The sequence below is a fragment of the Brachycentrus maculatus genome, unplaced genomic scaffold (assembly GCF_059751285.1).
Source record: "Brachycentrus maculatus isolate JH-2025_06_01 unplaced genomic scaffold, ASM5975128v1 h1tg000064l, whole genome shotgun sequence".
In the NCBI taxonomy this organism is placed as follows: Eukaryota; Metazoa; Arthropoda; class Insecta; order Trichoptera; family Brachycentridae; genus Brachycentrus; species Brachycentrus maculatus.
Window position 1 is genome coordinate 359,881 of NW_028280818.1, and position 19,683 is coordinate 379,563.

The 19,683-nt window shown below is 36.2% G+C and overlaps 2 protein-coding genes across 10 annotated transcripts in view; one reads left to right on the forward strand and one right to left on the reverse strand.

Moving 5' to 3' along the window:
• Nucleotides 1-2,652: 2,652 nt before the first annotated feature.
• Nucleotides 2,653-3,050, reverse strand: NdufA3 (NADH:ubiquinone oxidoreductase subunit A3). The gene has a single exon (XM_088256564.1). The coding sequence runs from the start codon at nucleotides 2,944-2,946 to the stop codon at nucleotides 2,725-2,727; it is 222 nt and encodes a 73-aa protein (XP_088112690.1). The 5' UTR covers nucleotides 2,947-3,050; the 3' UTR covers nucleotides 2,653-2,724.
• Nucleotides 3,051-4,377: 1,327 nt separating this feature from the next.
• msn (serine/threonine-protein kinase msn) overlaps nucleotides 4,378-19,683 on the forward strand; it is a 47,860-nt gene continuing 32,554 nt past the window's right edge. For 6 of the 9 annotated variants that reach the window (XM_088256596.1, XM_088256600.1, XM_088256602.1 and 3 more), the window contains exons 1-8: nucleotides 4,378-4,661; nucleotides 4,886-4,951; nucleotides 7,757-7,964; nucleotides 14,077-14,253; nucleotides 15,715-15,946; nucleotides 16,452-16,580; nucleotides 16,673-16,771; nucleotides 17,693-17,904. In XM_088256596.1, the coding sequence (XP_088112722.1) occupies nucleotides 4,596-4,661; nucleotides 4,886-4,951; nucleotides 7,757-7,964; nucleotides 14,077-14,253; nucleotides 15,715-15,946; nucleotides 16,452-16,580; nucleotides 16,673-16,771; nucleotides 17,693-17,904 (1,189 nt within the window). In that variant the 5' untranslated portion in view covers nucleotides 4,378-4,595. The remainder of the gene's footprint in view (nucleotides 4,662-4,885; nucleotides 4,952-7,756; nucleotides 7,965-14,076; nucleotides 14,254-15,714; nucleotides 15,947-16,451; nucleotides 16,581-16,672; nucleotides 16,772-17,692; nucleotides 17,905-19,683) is intronic. The other 3 variants (XM_088256598.1, XM_088256599.1, XM_088256603.1) reach the window with 1 other exon arrangement.

Genomic DNA, 19,683 nt, shown 5'->3' on the forward strand with positions numbered 1-19,683 from the left:
GCATGTATTGTTTAATCAACAAAAACATAGGTGCCTTGCTGATGTTGTACACCTCGTGACAAGAAGCCGTTCATTGATTAAAAACTTTTTATTTTTTATTTTTTGACATCTCATCAAAGAATAAGAAGAATATGGAAGTCTGGGCATTTACGGGGCTGACGACAATTTGAGATGTCAAAAAATAATATGAAAATAACTCCTGTAATTGGAGATAATCCAGATTTTGTGATTAAAAACTTATTTTTTGATATCTCATCAAAGATGAAGAAGAATATGGAAGTCTGGGCATTTACGGGGCTTACGACCCGGTAAACGACGGTCGTAAGCCCCGTAAATGCCCAGACTTCCATATTCTTCTTCATCTTTGATGAGATATCAAAAAATAATATGAAAATAACTCCTGTAATTGGAGATAATCCAGATTTTGTGAACAAGTATTTGGACACACTCAAAATGTTGTATTAAAAACTTAGTTGGCGCATTCACTATCACCATCTGTTGGCTAGGTCAGTAAACTTTTATAACCCAACATGTTTACATACACGAAAAAGAAAATTACTCGCACCTGTTGAATTATCACGATTGAATAAAAGGTAAAAATATGTGTATTAATGTTAAAATATCTAAAAGATGGCTGATTTTACTCATTTATTCAATAGCACGTAAATCGAAATATAAAAGGTTTTGTATAATTTTTGATGGAACAATTTATATTTATCATTGTTAAATCGCATGGAATTGTATCTCTTTTTTTTTTTAATACGTATTTACATAAATATGATTTTGAACCATTCATTGAAAACCTTCCAATAAAAAAAAAACTGTTTGCAACGGCGCTGTACCCAAGATTCAAACCTCGATTCCTCTGACCTTGATATTGAAATTGTAATGATTTTTGGCTTAAAATGTATGCAATTCTTTATACTATAGACATCTGTGAAATAATCCCTAAGATTAAGTCATAATGCAATCAGAGAAATGTTGATCTCGGCGATTGTCTTCATCAGACAAAATACATCTACATCTTGATAGTAACTTGAGTGCTTGTGTTGTGAGAAACCATATTTAAAACGTCTTGTAGTAATTACTTTTGTTTTGAACATATGAATAAATCAACTCTTTTATATCTAATATATTAATAGATTTCGGACGGGTGTTTTTTTACGCCTGCAGACCACTGGCAACGGTATTTGATAATTATGCACATATAGTTAAGACCTTAACAAAGATATTGGCACATAATATTCATATAAAAACAGTAAATGTGTAATTCCTTCTTTTCTGACTTTGAAATAAGGCCAGCGCAGAAGATAAAAATACCCTTCCCGTCCTTAAGCATCAATCGACCAAACGGGTAGAAATACCTTTCCGTTTCGAAGTGTGTTAATAAATGGTTTGTAACTTACTAATATGTCTATATATTTATTGATTTGGCGTTTCATTTGTAGAACTCCATTTTCATTTATATATTAATTTTTAAATCAAACACAGATTTTTTGAGTCTACTAAGTTGTATTTTATTTAATCAAAAAATCTGTGTTTGATTTAAAAATTAATACATAAACGTGTCTGTTTGTGTAACAAAAAGTTATGTTTCTCTAGAAAATCAGTTTTTTAAATAATAAACCACAGATGTCATAACTGTATCATGTAGTGTAAATGTCACAACTAATGTTATAGGTATATCTTCCAGTGAAATTGCATTCTACGGCTTATATTGGATACATAGGACGGAGGTAATCTTCAAAATTTTGTTTAGATCAATGTTTACATAATGAGTTATACCTTACAGATAATAAATTTATTTTTCTCTCATCACTTTTGCCTTTTTATTATTTTCTCAAAACATTTAAGATTGATTTTAATTTATATTTGAAGCACTAACTTTGTGATTTTCCATTTTATAATTAAAATATAACTTTGTTGTAAAATCACTATAAATATTTTATAATAACCGCTTCTTTATCAAGACTAATTATTTCTAAAATACGTTTATTGAAAAACGGCATTTTATTAAATTGTCAACATGCAGCATTGGAGCATATGCGTGTTTTGGTACCAATTCAGTAAAATAAATTTCATTCCCGCTCCCGGTATTACATCCTCGGAACACGGATCACAGACTACACATAAGAATATGGAATGTAAGTCTCATAGTGACGTCATGGAGTTTCAATTCTTTAGCAGCTGTGAAAAAAATTGTACATGCAATTTTGTGACATTACATCACAAAGAAATACCAACATCCGGAGCATGCGTAAGACGGAGGATTTCGTGAGGTGGGGACGACAACGAAGGTGATACTGGAATGATCATGTAAACAGAATGTCAGATGACAGACTTCCATGTGTCACCCTTCAAGTAATCCCTGAAGGACGCAGACCTCCAAAAAGGTGGAAAGACAGCTGGGAGTCAACATCCCAAGAGCTACAAGCGGAGGCACAAACAGATCCTTAGGATCTAGAAAAAGAAGAAGAAGACCACAAATTCGCAGGTGCATACCACAGATTTGTCACTTATCACAAACATCATAGTTCTAATTCTGATTTCTTGGCTATGACGCAAAAAAAAATACAGCTCTCCACTTAATTCATTCAACGGAGGAACAGCTAAACATAAATAAGGGCAGCAATGAAATAAGTAGGCTTTTTCATATAACTGACATTTATTTTCTAGACACTTTATTTACATGTTATAAGGGAGTTTAAAGATTCGTGATTCTGTTCAATCCTTTCGAATAAGGGCCACTCTCGGGTCGTCAGGTCGCATGATGATGTATTTAATTTTGTATCTTCTGTTTTCACCATCGTCGGCGTAGTAATTCCTAAATCCTATCGCGGCTATCGGCAGCCCGCAGAGGGCTACTGCAGAAGCTCCCATAACTTCGGGAATTTCGTTCCATCCTTGTTTGAACAATGCCACGACCTTACTTCTGAAGCCGGACATTATTATAAAAATGGTAATCGTTAAAAAATATTACCGGATTTTAATAAATTGTTATTTATATGGTTCGATACGAGGAAGTTTGCCACCACAAAATGTCAAACTTACGCAATGAAATTTTGTCTATGCTTAAATTTGACATGTAGAAAAATTTCTAGTAGTAAAAAAAGTACTTAAGATATTTTTTTCAATGGGGAGACAGGGGTTGGATAGTATAATAGGGTTGTTCGAAAATTTTTCAAATTTCATAAAAATCCCGCTATCGATTTCAACATAAATGGTTCATTTGATTAAAATATTTAAAAAAAAAATTCATTGAAAACGTTGATCATTATATTACTACTACTACCATCATGCTGTTTCAGCAGGGGTAGGCAGAGATGATGGAACACCACACTCTTCTGTCCTGACATACACTCCTAGCTTCCTTTACATCCATACATCTATTATATTTGATAAATCATTCGGTTTTGATTTATTAGGTCAAGTCTTTTGGCTGTCCTCGTTCTGTTAATATATGATTTTATGCAATTATGGTTAAAATATGATTTCGGGCATATGAGCGCCACGGCTAGCTCGAATGAAGCACAATCATGAAGTTCAATTTTTAACAACTTTATCGAGCAACTGGGGCCGTATATTGGCAATAACAAAGCGAATATTGACTTCCAAATGGTCCTACGTCTCTGGTTTATCAGCATAGACTAGTGACTTCAAATACCTTCAAAGAAAGTAATCTAATGGTGTGAGATCACACGATGGTGGAGGTCAGTGAAATTATGCGCTCACCAAATGTTTCCCGCTATAAATTGATGGTGGCACCTGCCATGAGGCATATTGCACTATCTTGTTAAAACCACAGCTCTGTCACATCAATGCTATTAAACTGAGGTACGAAGAAGTCAGTAATCAAGGTTCTATAATGCTTTCCATTGATCGTAACATTCTGGCTGGCATCGTCGTTTAAAACATATGGGCCAATGGTTCCATCTGCCCATAAAGCACTCCAAACAATGACTTTATGGATGTAAGGGCGTCTCGACAAAAGCTTCTGGGTTATCTCCACTCCAAATTCAGCAATTCTGCTTATTGACATAACCATTCAACCAAAAATGTGCCTCATCGGTGAGCAAAATTTTGCGTTGAAAATGAGGATCATTATTTTCAAAATAAATTTGCACAATTTGCAAGCGCTGTTCTGACGTGACTTTATTCGTAGTAAAATGGCAAAATGTGCTGACTACAAGTCAACTGTCAAATTGACCGCTGTAGAAACAATGTTACCAATTTAAAAACTAAGCATCCAAAAATAATTAAAAGAAACTTTATATCCCACTTCTCTCGCAAACGTGTTGTTACCCGATCCCCCTGTTCATATATGCTCCGTCATGTTCTCGGCAGTGTGACATTTGTGATTTTATAAACACCTAAATTGACCATTCGGGGCGCGTCAGCCATGTTACGTCTGTTTTTGTCTGCTCTGAGTGTTTTTCTTGTAAATAATGACTTTTTTACAACATTATGAAGTAACGATTAAAGTATTAGAAGTAGTGAAACGTTTCTAAATAAGTGTAGTGTAAGAATTGTGCGTGTTTTGAGACTTTAATGAGTTTTTCGTGCTTTGTCTTCGTGGGTGACAATATACACTCAAGATGGCGCATCAACTTGCTCCGTCTGTGAACTGTTCACTTGATGAAATTGATTTGAATGCGCTGAAGGTAAATAGATTTACGAGATAACGAGGCAAAAATAGGCCTCGGTTATTTATATTTTCCCCCGGGTGCGCTCGAGGAAGTTGCGGGAGGCGGAATTCCTCGTTTTTTGCCACCCTGCCGCTAGCGATTGGGGTGTGATTCACCGGACCAATTCCGAGATCAGATTAACTATTTTGTGAATTTACCATGGCTGTATCTTAATTATGATGAATTGACATTCCTTCCAGGACCCGGCGGGCATATTCGAGCTGATTGAAGTCGTCGGAAATGGAACCTACGGTCAAGTTTATAAGGTGAGGAGACAATTTTCATCGTTTGTTTTGCGTGACCCACGTCGCTCCGACGAAACTTTCTGTTTACGCGAGAAAAATCCTCGTCTCTTGTGCCTAAACCAAGCTTTTATTAAGTCTACATTTTATAATGAACACGCTAAATTACTTTAAACAAGATTTAATTCAGGAAAGATATATTAATTTGAGCAATTTTATTTTTGACATTTGTAAAACTTTTTAAAATCCGAATTCAAACTCAGTTATATGAATTTATCGTACAATATTCATACAGATAAATATTTTCTCGATTTATTTCTGTACAATCATGCATTCCAAGAGGAAAAAAATTGATAAAAAACATTAAAATTTTCCTTTTATTGTCATATTTGTTTTCCTGGAAGACTTTGGCTCCTATCCAACTAGTTATATTTTCATTGTTTTATCCTTTTGTCAATCTCCCTTGTGATGATTTAATGTAACATGAGCAGTAGAATTTGTAATATTTCCAAAATAGACTTGTGAGCGTAATCATTTGTTTTGTAACTTTGTTCTTGAGTTTTGTTGTTGTTAATTACAGTGAATTTTTGACAATTAATTTACAATGAATTGTTTTCAATTCACTTGCATAAATAAATGATTAATCAGTTGAAATCAAGAGTTTAATTTCAAAATTTAATCTATTAGAAATGCACTATATATTTTTTCTTACTATTTGTCTTATTGGAACTTTATTAGATTATAATAATATATATGTAGAAAGGTATGTATTAATTTTAAATCAAACACAGATTTTTTGAGTCTACTAAGTTGTATTTTACTAACAAAAACACATAAAAAATTATATTGTGACAATTGTTTCGCCTTGTTAGGGCATTATCAAACGAATGTGAAGATCAAATGGACTACGGTCCTTATGTAGCTATACAATTCTAAGTGACAGTTTTAACACGTGCAGCAATAATTTATGGGAGACAACAGTAGCTAATGGGGGATGTAGGTATTTATTACCGTAGTCCATTTGATCTTCACATTCGTTTGATAATGCCCTAACAAGGCGAAACAATTGTCACAATATAATTTTTTATGTGTTTTTGTTAATAAAATACAACTTAGTAGACTCAAAAAATCTGTGTTTGATTTAAAATTAATACATAAATTAAAATGGAGTTCTACAAATTAAACGCCAAATCAATAAATAATTATGTAGAAAGGGCCTATTCATATAAATCTGACATATTGTTGATATGAAATAAAATAACAACTATATAGTTTTTTCAACATATATTTATGTGTAAAAAAGTAAATAGTATTTTATTTTATTTTATTCTTTAAAATGCAGTTCCACCAAGAAATGTCAGTACAAAACTTAAATCTAACATTATTGATATAATATACATTTTTTATACTGTAAATTATGGCGTGCCTATTTTGATTCCAGCTAGAATATCTATGAACATAAATGGCTACTTTAATTCATTATGAATTATACATATTGGACATTCTAACCTTATTAACATTTTAACCTCAATATATGGATATATACATATACTAAAAAAGGTATACTACAATAAAATAATTATGGTGGATAGGTTTATTTTTTATGACAAGATGTATGGATGTGTATGTCAGGATAGAAGAGTGTGACATTCCATCCTCTCTGCCTACCCCTATGGAGAAATGGCATGATTGTCAGTAGTAGTAGTAGTAGTAGTATTTATTGCAACTGCAGACAGTTTATAGAATTCCATATTGAATTGTTGGGTAATATATATCCAAAATTAAACACGATTATTGGATTGAATTCTACTTTTATTTACATATATATCCAATAAAATAAAATTGTAAAAAATTATGAAGTTATTTTATTATACATGTACAAAAATATTCACTATTGCCATGTAACTGAAATACTTTCTGATGAAAAGCACTATATCTAATTACAATTTAATTATGTCGGGTCAGTTTCAAAGCAGAGACAGCTTTATCCTCGAAACTTGTAAATGCTACTACTGTTGGGTAATATATCCTAAATTAAACAAGGTTATTGGATTAAATTCTACTTTTATTTACATATATCGCTCACTTCTTTCGACAACGTCATAAATCAAAAAACTTGATTTTTCAGGAGATCGTTTTTAAAGTTTAAGAATATAATGAAATATATTAAAAATAAATATCAAACCGCTTATTGAACTTTTTACTGTGCAACAGATCTTTTTAGGTAAAACCTGAAGGTTTTTTCTCCATTTGAAAAATATTTAGTAAATATAAAAAAATAATAATAACAATTCCTTTTCTTCAAAATGCAAAAACAACACTTTTGCCCTGTAGCGGGTAAATGTTATGTTAAAAATATGCCGCTTTTGCTGGGAAATAGTACATTTTCTGGGCATTCCAAAAACATGCACAACTGAAAATTGACGATTTTTGATATATGACGTTGTTGAAAGGAGTGAGCGAAATGAGATATAGAAAGGATGGTATGTAAAAGATGCTTTTAACCCTTTCCGGTCCTTTGTCGAATGTCATTCGACATTTTTTTCTTCATCAGTTAAGTGTTAAAATACAAGCAAACATATTTTTTTCTCACTCGTATTTAGCGTAAAATGTAATAATAAGAGACAAGATTGTATACATTCAAAATAAAAATAAATTTTTAACACAAGTGTAGTTTTATTTAAAAAAAAAACTTGGATGTATTGTTTAACCCTGTAAAGCTGTAAATCTGTTGTGGACCTGGTGGATTTTTTAATTTTTTTTTTATTTACCGGAAAGGGTTAGCGTTTTCCGCAAACAGTGCATTAAGGGAAGTTGATTGGTTGGCAGGGCCGGCACACCAAGACCGGGCAGCTGGCGGCCATCAAGGTCATGGACGTGACGGAGGACGAGGAGGAGGAGATCAAGCTGGAGATCAACGTGCTGAAGAAGTACTCCAACCACCGCAACATCGCCACCTACTACGGCGCCTTCATCAAGAAGAGCCCGCCGGGCAAGGATGACCAGCTCTGGCTGGTCATGGAGTACTGCGGGGCCGGTGAGTCGCTCGCTCTCAACTATCGGTTGATTCTCTTCTTCTTCTTCAAACCCGTATCCGCACCCCAATGGTGCATAGGGCTCTGCATCATATATGTATAAACGCAGTGTTATCTTGATTGTTAACACATGAAGGAAAGGTGATCAGCCCCAATGGTGCATAGGGCACTGTATCATATATATATAAACACAGTGTTATCGTGATCATTAACAAATGAAGGAGAGGTATTTTATCGTTCATTGTTTACTTTGCGTAATACCACTTGAAAAAACAACTTCTGGTTTAGTCTACAGTTGCATGAAGTAGTATTTTTAAGTGGTATTACATAAGGTGAACGATGAATGATAAGGAGAGTGTTAAGTTTGTCTTATTGTTCGTCTTCAAACTCTTATCCGCACCCCAATGGTGCATAGGGCACTGCATCATATATAAACGCAGTGTTATCTTGATCGTTAACACATGATGGAAAGGTGATTAGCCCTCCGCTTCAGGTACCAGCCCAGGGTAATCTTGAATAAATATTACAGTGATAAAATCACTCATTTTTATTTGACCCTCCCTTGAGAATCGAACCCGGGACCTCCAGTACGGTAGCCGAGCGTGCTGTCCATTACACTACGGAGGCGGACGGATATATCAAGGGGTTCCGAAAAATTAATGAAAATGATATTTTCTTGCGTTTTTCATGTATGTGATTATAATCCAGGATTCTGACCTTACATACTAATATAAGAATTTCTGCTCAATAAAAAGCTTCTTTTCATCTCACCAATAGATGTCTCTAGTGAAGTTCTAGTGATTCAAGAAGAATGTTTCTAAATTGATTCACATATATAATATATAGAACTTCCAAGAATTTAAGTAGTTTGGTTGTCAATCATGGGTAGAATTGGTGAATGTTGCACGCGTGTATAGTGACCACTTAAACCAGCCTATGACGGTCGTAAGCCCCGTAAATGCCCAGACTTCCAAATTCTTCTTCATCTACATATTTATTTATTTATTTATTGAACGGCTAAAGCCTTTAACATAATACATATATACAGTATCTCATATAAAAATACACTAATGAATACACTAATAGAGAAACAAAAAGTCTTAAACATAAAATAATAATAAAATAACAAATAGTAAGCACTGGTAAATACACGTCTCCTTCACACAACATCAGCGAGCAGCGAGAGAGAGTGAAATACAACGTTTACATTTATCCATTATAACATGGAGAAGAAATGCTGAGAAAGTACAGACTTCAAGGTGGATAGCAATATTTATTTTATTTTATTTTATTGAAAGGAAAGACAACAGTTACAATATATGATAAATCAGAATACAAAAAAAAAAAAATATGAGTACTAATTACAGTTCTTCACACCTATGCATAAGAAAAGTCTATATATAAGAAGAGACAAGGATGGGATAAAGAGAAAAGGAGATGGCAGTGATAGGAAAAGAAGAAAAGGAAAGGACAGGGAATAGAATTACCCTTTTAGGTTTATAAGATTTCGAACAATTTAGCTTTTTAGCACCACTATATGTTGAGATGTTTAAAAATGTAGTCTGTATTTTTCTTCGTCTATGTTGAGATGTAGAAAATGTAATATATGGTCCTACATAGAGGTGCTGCATGGTTAAACCTGAAACCTCGAGAAAGGATTTAGTCATCAATTTGATACAAATGACTCATCACCATTCCCCACTGGATTACATTGTCTGTAAATTAATTACAATGGCTATATGACAGTGTAATTCCGTATTGTTGTATTATTTCTGTGATTAGATAATTCACAAGTCAACTTTATGTTTTGATGGACGTGACTGGTCGATGTTTTAAAATAATGATTCCGGGAAATTCACCACGCAGATTGAAGGGGAATGAAGATCAAGGGATGGATTTAAAAAATATATATATACTGTGGCAAAAAATGTTAATATATGTTATTCTTTTTGTATCCGAGTGGTGCATTAGACACAGCATCGGAATAATGCGGCGTTAACGTGACCGCTAATTTAGGCAAGGGTAGTCGGGCAGATGCTCGACTGCGGAGTTGGCGTCACTAATTCGCCAATTGCAAAATGAATTCAAGAAATGCCAAGTTTTTTTTTTAGGTAAACCTGCAAAGTCTCTTCTTTTAGAGGCTTGTCTGCAGGTAGGATAGTAATGATAGGGAAGGAAAATGTGAAAAATGCATCACAGACACCCAGATCAATTGAAAATATTTCGTGAATTTATTTTGCACTTGGCGGGAATCGAACCTGCGACGCTAGTTTCGCAGTTGAACGTGTACGCAACAGCCCCGTAAATGCCCAGACTACCATATTCTTCTTCATCTTTGATGAGATGTCAACAAAAAAAGTTCTTGTACACACAAAAAAAGAAAGATAAAAAATTTGTTTAAAGTAGAAATCAATGGTGCCAATAACTGGACAGGGATGCCAGTAATTTGCCCGTTTACTAATTACATAATTATTGTTTTGAAGTCCACTTATCGTTTGTCTACCGAGATGTCATCCTTTAATTACTAATAACAGATAAGTTGTGTGAATGACACCCGATGCCTCATAGTTTATCTGCAGTGTCTGTCGATGCACTCTGTGCAATAGTTTTCTTCAACCGATGACAGGTTTTATTTATAAAACCCTCGGCTTTATCTATTATCATAAAGTTGAAAAAATTGTTATTCTGCGATGTATTATATTTTTCATTTTGACATCAAAATAGATGAATAAAAAAATATGGATGCTGGGTATTGATAGAGTTTACGATCTCTCATAGGCTGGTATAAATGATCACTTTATACACGTGTCTTACACTTACACTTGTAAAACTTATACGCTTGGCTACCGTACTGGAGGTCCCGGGTTCGATTCCCACGGTGGGGTAAAATAAATATTATTTTATTATTATTTTTTTTTAATTACCTAACGGTACGGCTACGGGTACAGTACGGCTTATGCAACACCGCTTATCATGACCCTACTCAGGCTTCAACTTTTTAAGTTTCATAGCCTATGCCTACTCGTGAGTGGATTTACTCTTTATGTTTGAAGTTACTATAATTTCATGTAATTCATGACGGAAAATTCTAGGCAAAAACACTCATTTTATTTATTTTAAACCTGTTTTCATGTAATGGACTTTCAGCTTTAATGGACTCCCACTCCCCCCAATTAATCCGTTATATCAAGGTTTTACTGTACCTCGGGTGAGGAAGGTTTAGGCTTAGATCTCAAGCTTGTCTCAAGCAGAATACGTTTAGGGCTGGTCGTGTTCTCACGCTCAATAAAATAAAATGTTAATTTGATATATATATTTTTTTGATAATATAAATGGAAAAATATTTTTATATATATTTTTAAACTCCTTACCTTTCAATAACTCTTTTCTTTTCAAAACCATAGAATTATTTCGAAGAAAAACTTATTCTTTCAACGCGAAAACGATATTTTAAGAATCATTTACGTTAAATGTTACCTGGATTTAGGGAAAAACAAAACACAATTTTAACAAAATTTAAAAATGTATAAGGTCAGGCCATACGTTTTTCGATGCTATAGATTTGAGCGTCTGATAAATTTGTTATCTGAAATATTTTCTGTGAAGCCATCCTATGTGCCGACACAATGAGCTGATTGTGTACATATCGGGAATGTCATTTGTATTATACAGACATTTGTATTATACTTGAATATATGATATGACTGACGGACCATTTCTAAGAATGTTATCTAACTCTAGGGTTGAGACGCGTAGTCAGTTATTTAAAATTTATATAAACATGTATATATATCGCTCACTCCTTTCAAGAACGTCATAAATCAAAAAACTTGATTTTTCAGGAGATCGTTTTTAAAGTTTAAGAATATAATAAAATGTATTAAAAATAAATATCAAGACACTTATTGAACTTTTTACTGTGCAACAGATCTTTTTAGGTTAAACCTGAAGGTTTTTTCTCCATTTGAAAAATACATATATTGAAAAAAAAAAAATACATTTTCTTCAAAATGCAAAAACAACACTTTCGGCCCTGTAGCGGGTAAATATTAAGTTAAAAATATGCCGCTTTTGCTGGGATATAGTACATTTTCTGAGCATTCAGAAAACATGCAAAACTGAAAATTGTCGATTTTTGATTTATGACGTTCTTGAAAGGAGTGAGCGATATGTATTTATAACATTTTAAGTGTGTGTCTAAATACTTGTTCAAAGATTTGCAATGTGTATTTGGATAGATGTTATGAATAAAATAATCTGGCCAAATTGTAAGCCGCACAACTAATTAAATAACCATTACGTTCTACCAAAAGTAAGCAAATAGAACGCTTATAAGCGTCTCCCGCTCTCTACCAACAATATGTAAATGACCCTTTTAACCCTTACTGGTCCAATGTCGAATCTCATTCGACATAGATTTTTTCCTCTTAGGTCCCATGTCGGATGTTATTCAAAATTTTTTTCATCATTAGTATTATTATTTAAATTCCAGGCTTACATTTTTGTCACTCGTATCTATTACAACAGTATGTGGAGCAGAGGACAAAATATTTTTTTCCAATTGGAATGTAACTGTACACCTAGATTTTTTTTTAAAATTTTGGTGGACTGGAAAGGGTTAAGCGTTTCCCGCATACAATGTGTTAAGTGTTATTTAGGTGTCTCAACTTGAGATAGTATATCTATCATTTTTATACAAAACAAGATAGGAGTCTGAGCATCCCAGGGTTTACGACCTGGCATTTGGCTGGCTGAAGTGATCACTTGTGTATCGTTCACCAATCTGCCCATTATTGAATGTCCATATGAACAGCCGTGTCTAACGCGTGCCAACAATGTTTCCTTGGGCACGGGAATGCCCGAATGGAATGAAATTAAATAAGTGGTATTGTTTACTGAATACTTTAGTTAATATGATAAAATTTATTGATTTGGCGTTTAATTTGTAGAACTCCATTTTAATTTATGTATTAATTTTAAATCAAACACAGATTTTTTGAGTCTACTAAGTTGTATTTTATTAACAAAAACACATAAAAAATTATATTGTGACAATTGTTTCGCCTTGTTAGGGCATTATCAAACGAATGTCATTCGTTTGATAATGCCCTAACAAGGCGAAACAATTGTCACAATATAATTTTTTATGTGTTTTTGTTAATAAAATACAACTTAGTAGACTCAAAAAATCTGTGTTTGATTTAAAATTAATTCATAAATATGATAAAACATGGTTGGCTCTGAAGATTAAAAAATAAATTATGGTGAAATTTGAAGTATGCATCTTTGAAACGATGATTGTCACCCAAATCATCATACAATTGTCTATGATTAGATAACATCGAAGGCTAATTGTTATCAACTGATTGATGACAATCTGGCTATTCTATTCTCGCGATTGATAAGTTCTTTAATATGTTTCTAAATAGGACATCCTATAGGAGATAAGCTTGTAAATCTCTGAGCCGTGATTCACCCGCTAATTGTGTTTCGTCCATAAAATGTTTCTTGCGAATTTGATAAAATTTTAGTGCCCGTGTTCACAAATCCTGTTGATATTTGACTGGGTAATGAAGAATCTATACTGAAAATATATTAGCCCACTCCTGCATTCTACTCTCTTCCAGTTGAAATTACGATACTGCCATCACTCTCGTTAATTAACCATCACGCCGCTTCGCCACAGGGGTAGGCGGAGAGATTAGAATGCCAAACTGATCTGCCTTTGTTAACAATCTTCACCTCTTACTTATTCATGCATCTCCTCATACATACCCGCCGATTGTTCTGACTCTTAACGCGACCATGTCCAAGTATTTCAAATACTTGATTCTTGGTTTTCCTTCAAATAAATATAAGTAAGTGATTTTTTAATTCTAATATTTATTCTTTATTACCCTGGACTAGTACCTGAAGCAGATGATCACCTTTTCTTCATGTGTTAATGATCAAGATAATACTGCGTTTATATTATGCAGTGCCCTATGCACCATCTGGTGCATAGGGCACTGCAAATAATACTCAAAGATTGTCAATAACAACTTTTATTTTTGGTACTTTTACCCGACATCTTCAGGGATGGGGACGTAATGAGCTTGTGTTTGTTTGCGTCAGGCTCCGTGACGGACCTGGTGAAGTCCACCAAGGGGCAGTCCCTGAAGGAGGAGTGGATCGCGTACATCTGCCGGGAGATCCTGCGCGGGCTGAGCTACCTGCACTCCAACAAGGTCATCCACAGGGACATCAAGGGGCAGAACGTGCTGCTCACGGACAATGCGGAGGTCAAGCTCGGTGAGTCTGTCCCCTTTGCATCTTCCTTCTTCTTCTTCTTTTTGTAGATCCTTGGGATTTGTTTGTGCCTCCGCATGTCGCTCTTGGGATGTCGACTCCCAGCTGTCTTTCCATCTTTTCGGAGGTCTGCCTGGGGGTCTGCGTCCTTCAGGGTTGCCTTGGAGGGCGATACGTGGAAGTCTGTCTTCTGACATTCTGTTTATATGTTGCTTCCAGTATCGCCTTCGTTGTCGTCCCCACCTCACGATATCCTCCGTCTTACACATGCTTCGAATGTCGGTATTTCTTACTCAATTGCATTTTTCAATTTCATATAATTCTACTATATCGCTCACTCCTTTCAACAACGTCATAAATCATCAAACTTGATTTTTCAGGAGAACGTTTTTAAAGTTTAAAAATATAATACAAAGTATTAAAAATAAATATCAAGCCTCTTATTGAACTTTTTACCATGCAACAGATTATTTAGGTAATACCTGAAGGTATTTTCTCCATTTGAAAAAAAAATTGAGTATATTTAAAAAATTAATTAAACAACACCTTTTCTTCAAAATGCAAAAACAACACTTTCTGCCCTGTAGCGGGTAAATATTAAGTTAAAAATATGCCGCTTTTGCTGGGATATAATACATTTTGTGGGCTTTCCGAAAACATGCACAACTGAAAGTTGACGATTTTTGATTTATGAGGTTCATGAAAGGAGTGAGCGATATAAGGTATAACTGTTTTTTCCACTTTTATTTTACATATTTTATTAATGACGGTGTTATCAGAGTCTACTAGTTAGAATAAGGAACACCAGGATAAGAGAAATATGCGAGATTGAGGATGTCGTTAGGTGGGGAAGACAATGAAGGAGACAATGGTATGCGCATGTCAGGAGAATGGAACCATCCAGACCCCCCTCACAGTGCACTGCACGGCCAACCCCGAGGTTGGCAACTCCCGGGCAGACCACCAAAGAAATGGTTTGACAGCTGGGAATCTATATCGCAAGAGGCTAATCTCTCTTGAAAACAGACCACAATGTCTACACCAAGAAGAAGAAAACGTGACTGGGTTTGTCGTTACCGACATCATCAGACTGGTAGGAGGCTAAACAAAATTCCATGTTATGTTGCCAACAGGAGTTGAAAAACCATGATTTTTACATAATTTTTCTGACAAAATGAATTTCAGTGGTGTATAAATCACGTAAAGGCTTTAAGCAGGTTTTTATACATGACATAATTAAATACTATAGGCAAAATTCTATTTTTTAGGCAGGGTTAAAACCATGATTTTAAATAAATAAAATAAAAGATTTTTTAAAAATTGACTAAATGATTTTATATATAAATTTAAAAAAATAAATAAAAGGCTTTTGAAAAGGTACATTTCCACACTGAATGAATGAATGGAGGGATATCTCGTACGTTATTTCTGGAGTCGTGTACAAGCTCGATATTCTGTTTCCAGTCGACTTTGGAGTCTCTGCCCAGCTAGACCGCACCATCGGGCGGCGGAACACGTTCATCGGCACGCCGTACTGGATGGCGCCCGAGGTGATCGCCTGCGACGAGAACCCCGAGGCCACGTACGACAACCGCAGCGACCTCTGGTCCCTCGGCATCACCGCCCTGGAGATGGCCGAGAGCCAGCCGCCGCTCTGCGACCTGCACCCCATGCGGGCGCTCTTCCTCATACCGAGGTGGGTGTGGTTTAGGCGTGCGCTGGTTTGAGGAGGAGTAGGTCCTTTGTGAGGAGTGAAGAGATGAAGAGAGTAGGACGCAGCAAATCTTGGTCATTTTAATATTACGCCTAAAGCGGAGGGCTGATCAACTTTCCTTCATGTGTTAACGATTAAGATAACACTGAGTTTATATTCACCATCGGGTGCAGATAAGGGTTTGAATGAAGAATATTTTTCATCAATAATTGTGTCTGGTTGTGGTCCCGTGGTTAGTGTTGCGGACTCTCAGTCAGAGTTTCTCGGTTCGAACCCACTCTACCACAATTTGATACCTATTTCTAATAATGAGCCGTTTAGGCTCACAGAAATAGTATGAAATTGAAGTATTTCTCTACAACACAAATATTTCTCTTTTTAAATGTACCCTCGTCACGGGAAAACTCAGTAAGGGCACATTATTGGAATTTGCAATTAATAATGCATATGATGAAAATAAATTAAATGCTTTTTCTGTATTTTTCAGGAATCCACCGCCCCGTTTAAAATCCAAGAAGTGGGCGAAGAAGTTTCAAGGGTTCATCGAGACCGTCCTCGTCAAGGACTACCACCAGCGGCCGTACACGGAGCAGCTCCTCAGGCACTCCTTCATCAGGTAACTCGGCGCTCGCTGACCAGTGCACTGCGACCCAAATGTCTCTCTTTCTCTCTCGAGACCCTCGCTGATGTGTCGTTGTCCGCTTTCAGGGATCAGCCGACGGAGAGGCAGGTGAGGATTCAGCTCAAGGACCACATCGACAGGTGCAAGAAGCGGAAACAGGAGAACTCCGTCAGAGACGACTACAGGTATCGCACGAGATTTCTTTGTTAAACTTCTTGTCCTCACATAATTCAATTTACCAATATCTGCGATTCAGTTATAACAGAAATTATTAGCCAAAAATCCAATTACACTTATTATGGTTAAAAAATTTCTTGAGGGCCAATTCTGTATGGAATTCTGCTTCTTCTTCTTCAAACCTTTATCCGCACCCCAATGGTGCATAGGGCACTGCATCATATATTATCTTGATCGAACAAATGAAGGAAATGTGATCAGCCCTCCGCTTCAGGTCCAGTCTAGGTTAATATTGAATAAATATTAGAGTGAAAAAATCACGTTTATTTATGCGACCCACACATGGGAATCGAGCTTAGGACCTCCAGAACGGTAGCTGAGCATGCTGGCCATTACACTACGGAGGCGGACAATATAATTGGGCGGATAATATAATTACAAGTACAAAAAAAAAATATTAATACAAAAAACGATCCCACGAAGGAATGGCCTGTGTGGGTAAACATCATACTTTTTAGGTTATAGTAAAAGGCACTGGCAAGAATACAATAAAATTGCTAATATAAAGAGCTGATATTTGAAAGCTGAAAAGGGGGCAAAGTATCAATAGGTGAGGTGTCTCATCACATGCCGGCTATCCAAAGTTAAAACACAGTAAGGGACATTTTTTTATAGTAGGTTTTTTTTTTGCATAGAATATTTTATATTTTAAGTAGAATCTATTTAGTCCAAAAATGCAAAAAAACGTACTACAAAAATTGTCCCTTACTGTGTTTTGAGTTTGGACAGCCGATGTACAGCTGTCGCTCTCGGAGATCTTGTAACGATGCAGGTAGCTCATGAACCCACCGTGACCCGTAAGGACTTGCGTAAGCCCAAAGCCAGGTTGCAGCAGTCTCCTGAAATCAAAGGCATGCAAATGTTTGCAGGTACTCGGGGTCGGAGGGCGAGGAGGAGGAGCCTGCGGTGGCGGGCGAGCCCTCGTCCATCGTGCACCCGGGGGGCGCGGGCGGCGGCGACACGCTGCGCCGCAACTTCCAGCAGATCCAGGAGGGCCGCCTGGCCGCCGAGCAGCAGGCCCAGCCCGGCCAGCCCCCCGTGCCGCCGCCCAAGAACAAAGGCAAGCAACCCGACCCGCCAGGTACACCCTCTGCCGGCGAGCCAAGATACACATTGTAACACCTTTCCGGGAGTACAGTAAATGATGTCCGACTTTCTCTGGGGAGTGGGTTCTTTTTACATAAATTTTTTTTTCACGTAATCTGTATTATCTTCTTCTTCTCCTTTTTGTAGATCCTAGGGATCTGTTTTTGCCTCCGCATGTTGCTCTTGAGATGTTGACTCCCAGCTGTCTTTCCATCTTTTTGGAGGTCTGCCTGGGGGTCTGCGTCCTTCAGGGATTACTTGAAGGGTGACACATGGAAGTCTGTCATCTGACATTCTGTTTACATGAGCATTCCAGTATCGCCTTCGTTGTCGTCCCCACCTCACGATATCCTCCGTCTTACACATGCTCCGTATGTCGGTATTTCTTACTCGGTCTCGCAATGTGTTTCCGGTTATGGATCGGACAGTCTTCATCTCGGAGGTTCGAAGTCGAGATTTTGTTCTAGAAGTATCTGCTCTTGCCTCAATCCCATAAGTGGCTATTGGTCGAACACATGTTTTGTATATTTTCATTTTACTTTCTATTCTCATGTGTTTGTTCCTCCACACCAAGTTTTTGAGGCATCGGGATATATATGTATTATGTATTATGAAGATAGAAATTCAGTAAAAATAGTCTTTTTAATGAGCCGTCTGACCTCCACTGCTGGATATAGGCCTCTTCCCCTTCTTTCCATTTCCTCCGGTCGGTTGCTGCTTGCAGCCAGTTTCTACCCCCCACAGCGACTATGTCGTCGGACCATCTCTTTTGAGGCCTTCTCACACCTCTTTTGTTCTCCCAAGGTCTCCATCGTAAAATTCTTGGGGTCCATCTTGTGGGGTCCTGTCTTGCAATATGTCCTGCCATTTGAGTTTTGCCAAAGCAAAAATAATATAATAAATAAAACACCTCTTAGAAATATTTATAATTATGACAAAATTACATACAAATATCCACAGATGCCATTACTATACAAGTTACATAATACTAACTGCCAGGTGGACTTAGACGTTCATTAACGTCGATAATCCTTTGAGGAAAATTCGCACCGACGTTCATTTATGTCCATACTCCCGGAAAGGTTAAAAGCATCTTTTACATGATATTAGTAGTGATCGGAGAGACGCTAATAGGCGTTCTATTTGCTTGATTTTTGTAGAGCGCGAGAGGCCCAAAAAGCATTGTACAGTTGGGAATTGGGTTTGCGGTTACTTGTGATTATTATACGATCCTAATTAGTGTGCTAAATAAGGGTCGGGGTTGATGGGAAACCACCCGACAACAATGTGTTAACTTGGAATCGGATTATTAGGGATGTTTTGAAATTATAAAATAATGAAAAAATTAAATATAATCAATCCTGTCTAATTGCGATCTTTCATATGAATGTTTGAAAAATCGCTGTGCGCTATTGATTGATCTTACTACATTTAAATAAGATCAGACAACATACAATACATAGTTTGTATTTTCACCCGTCGATGAGGACATCTTTAGTTCTCAAATCTCTTCTTCTTCCAACCCTTATCCACACCCAATGGTGCATAGGGCACTGCATCGTATTGACGCAATGTTATCTTGATTGTTTATTATATGAAGGCAAGGTGATCACTCCTGCGCTGCAGGGACCAGTCCAGAGTAATATTAAATAAATATTTGAGTGTAAAATCACTAATATTTATTCTCACCCCCTCTGGGAACCGAACCTGGGACCTCCAGCACGGTAGCTAAACACGCTGACTATCACACCATGGAGGCGGACTCAAATCTAGT

What these genes read in the sequence shown, in the direction of transcription:
- NdufA3 (XM_088256564.1), bottom strand. Translation starts at nt 2,946, where the DNA reads ATGTCCGGCTTCAGAAGTAAGGTCGTGGCATTGTTCAAACAAGGATGG.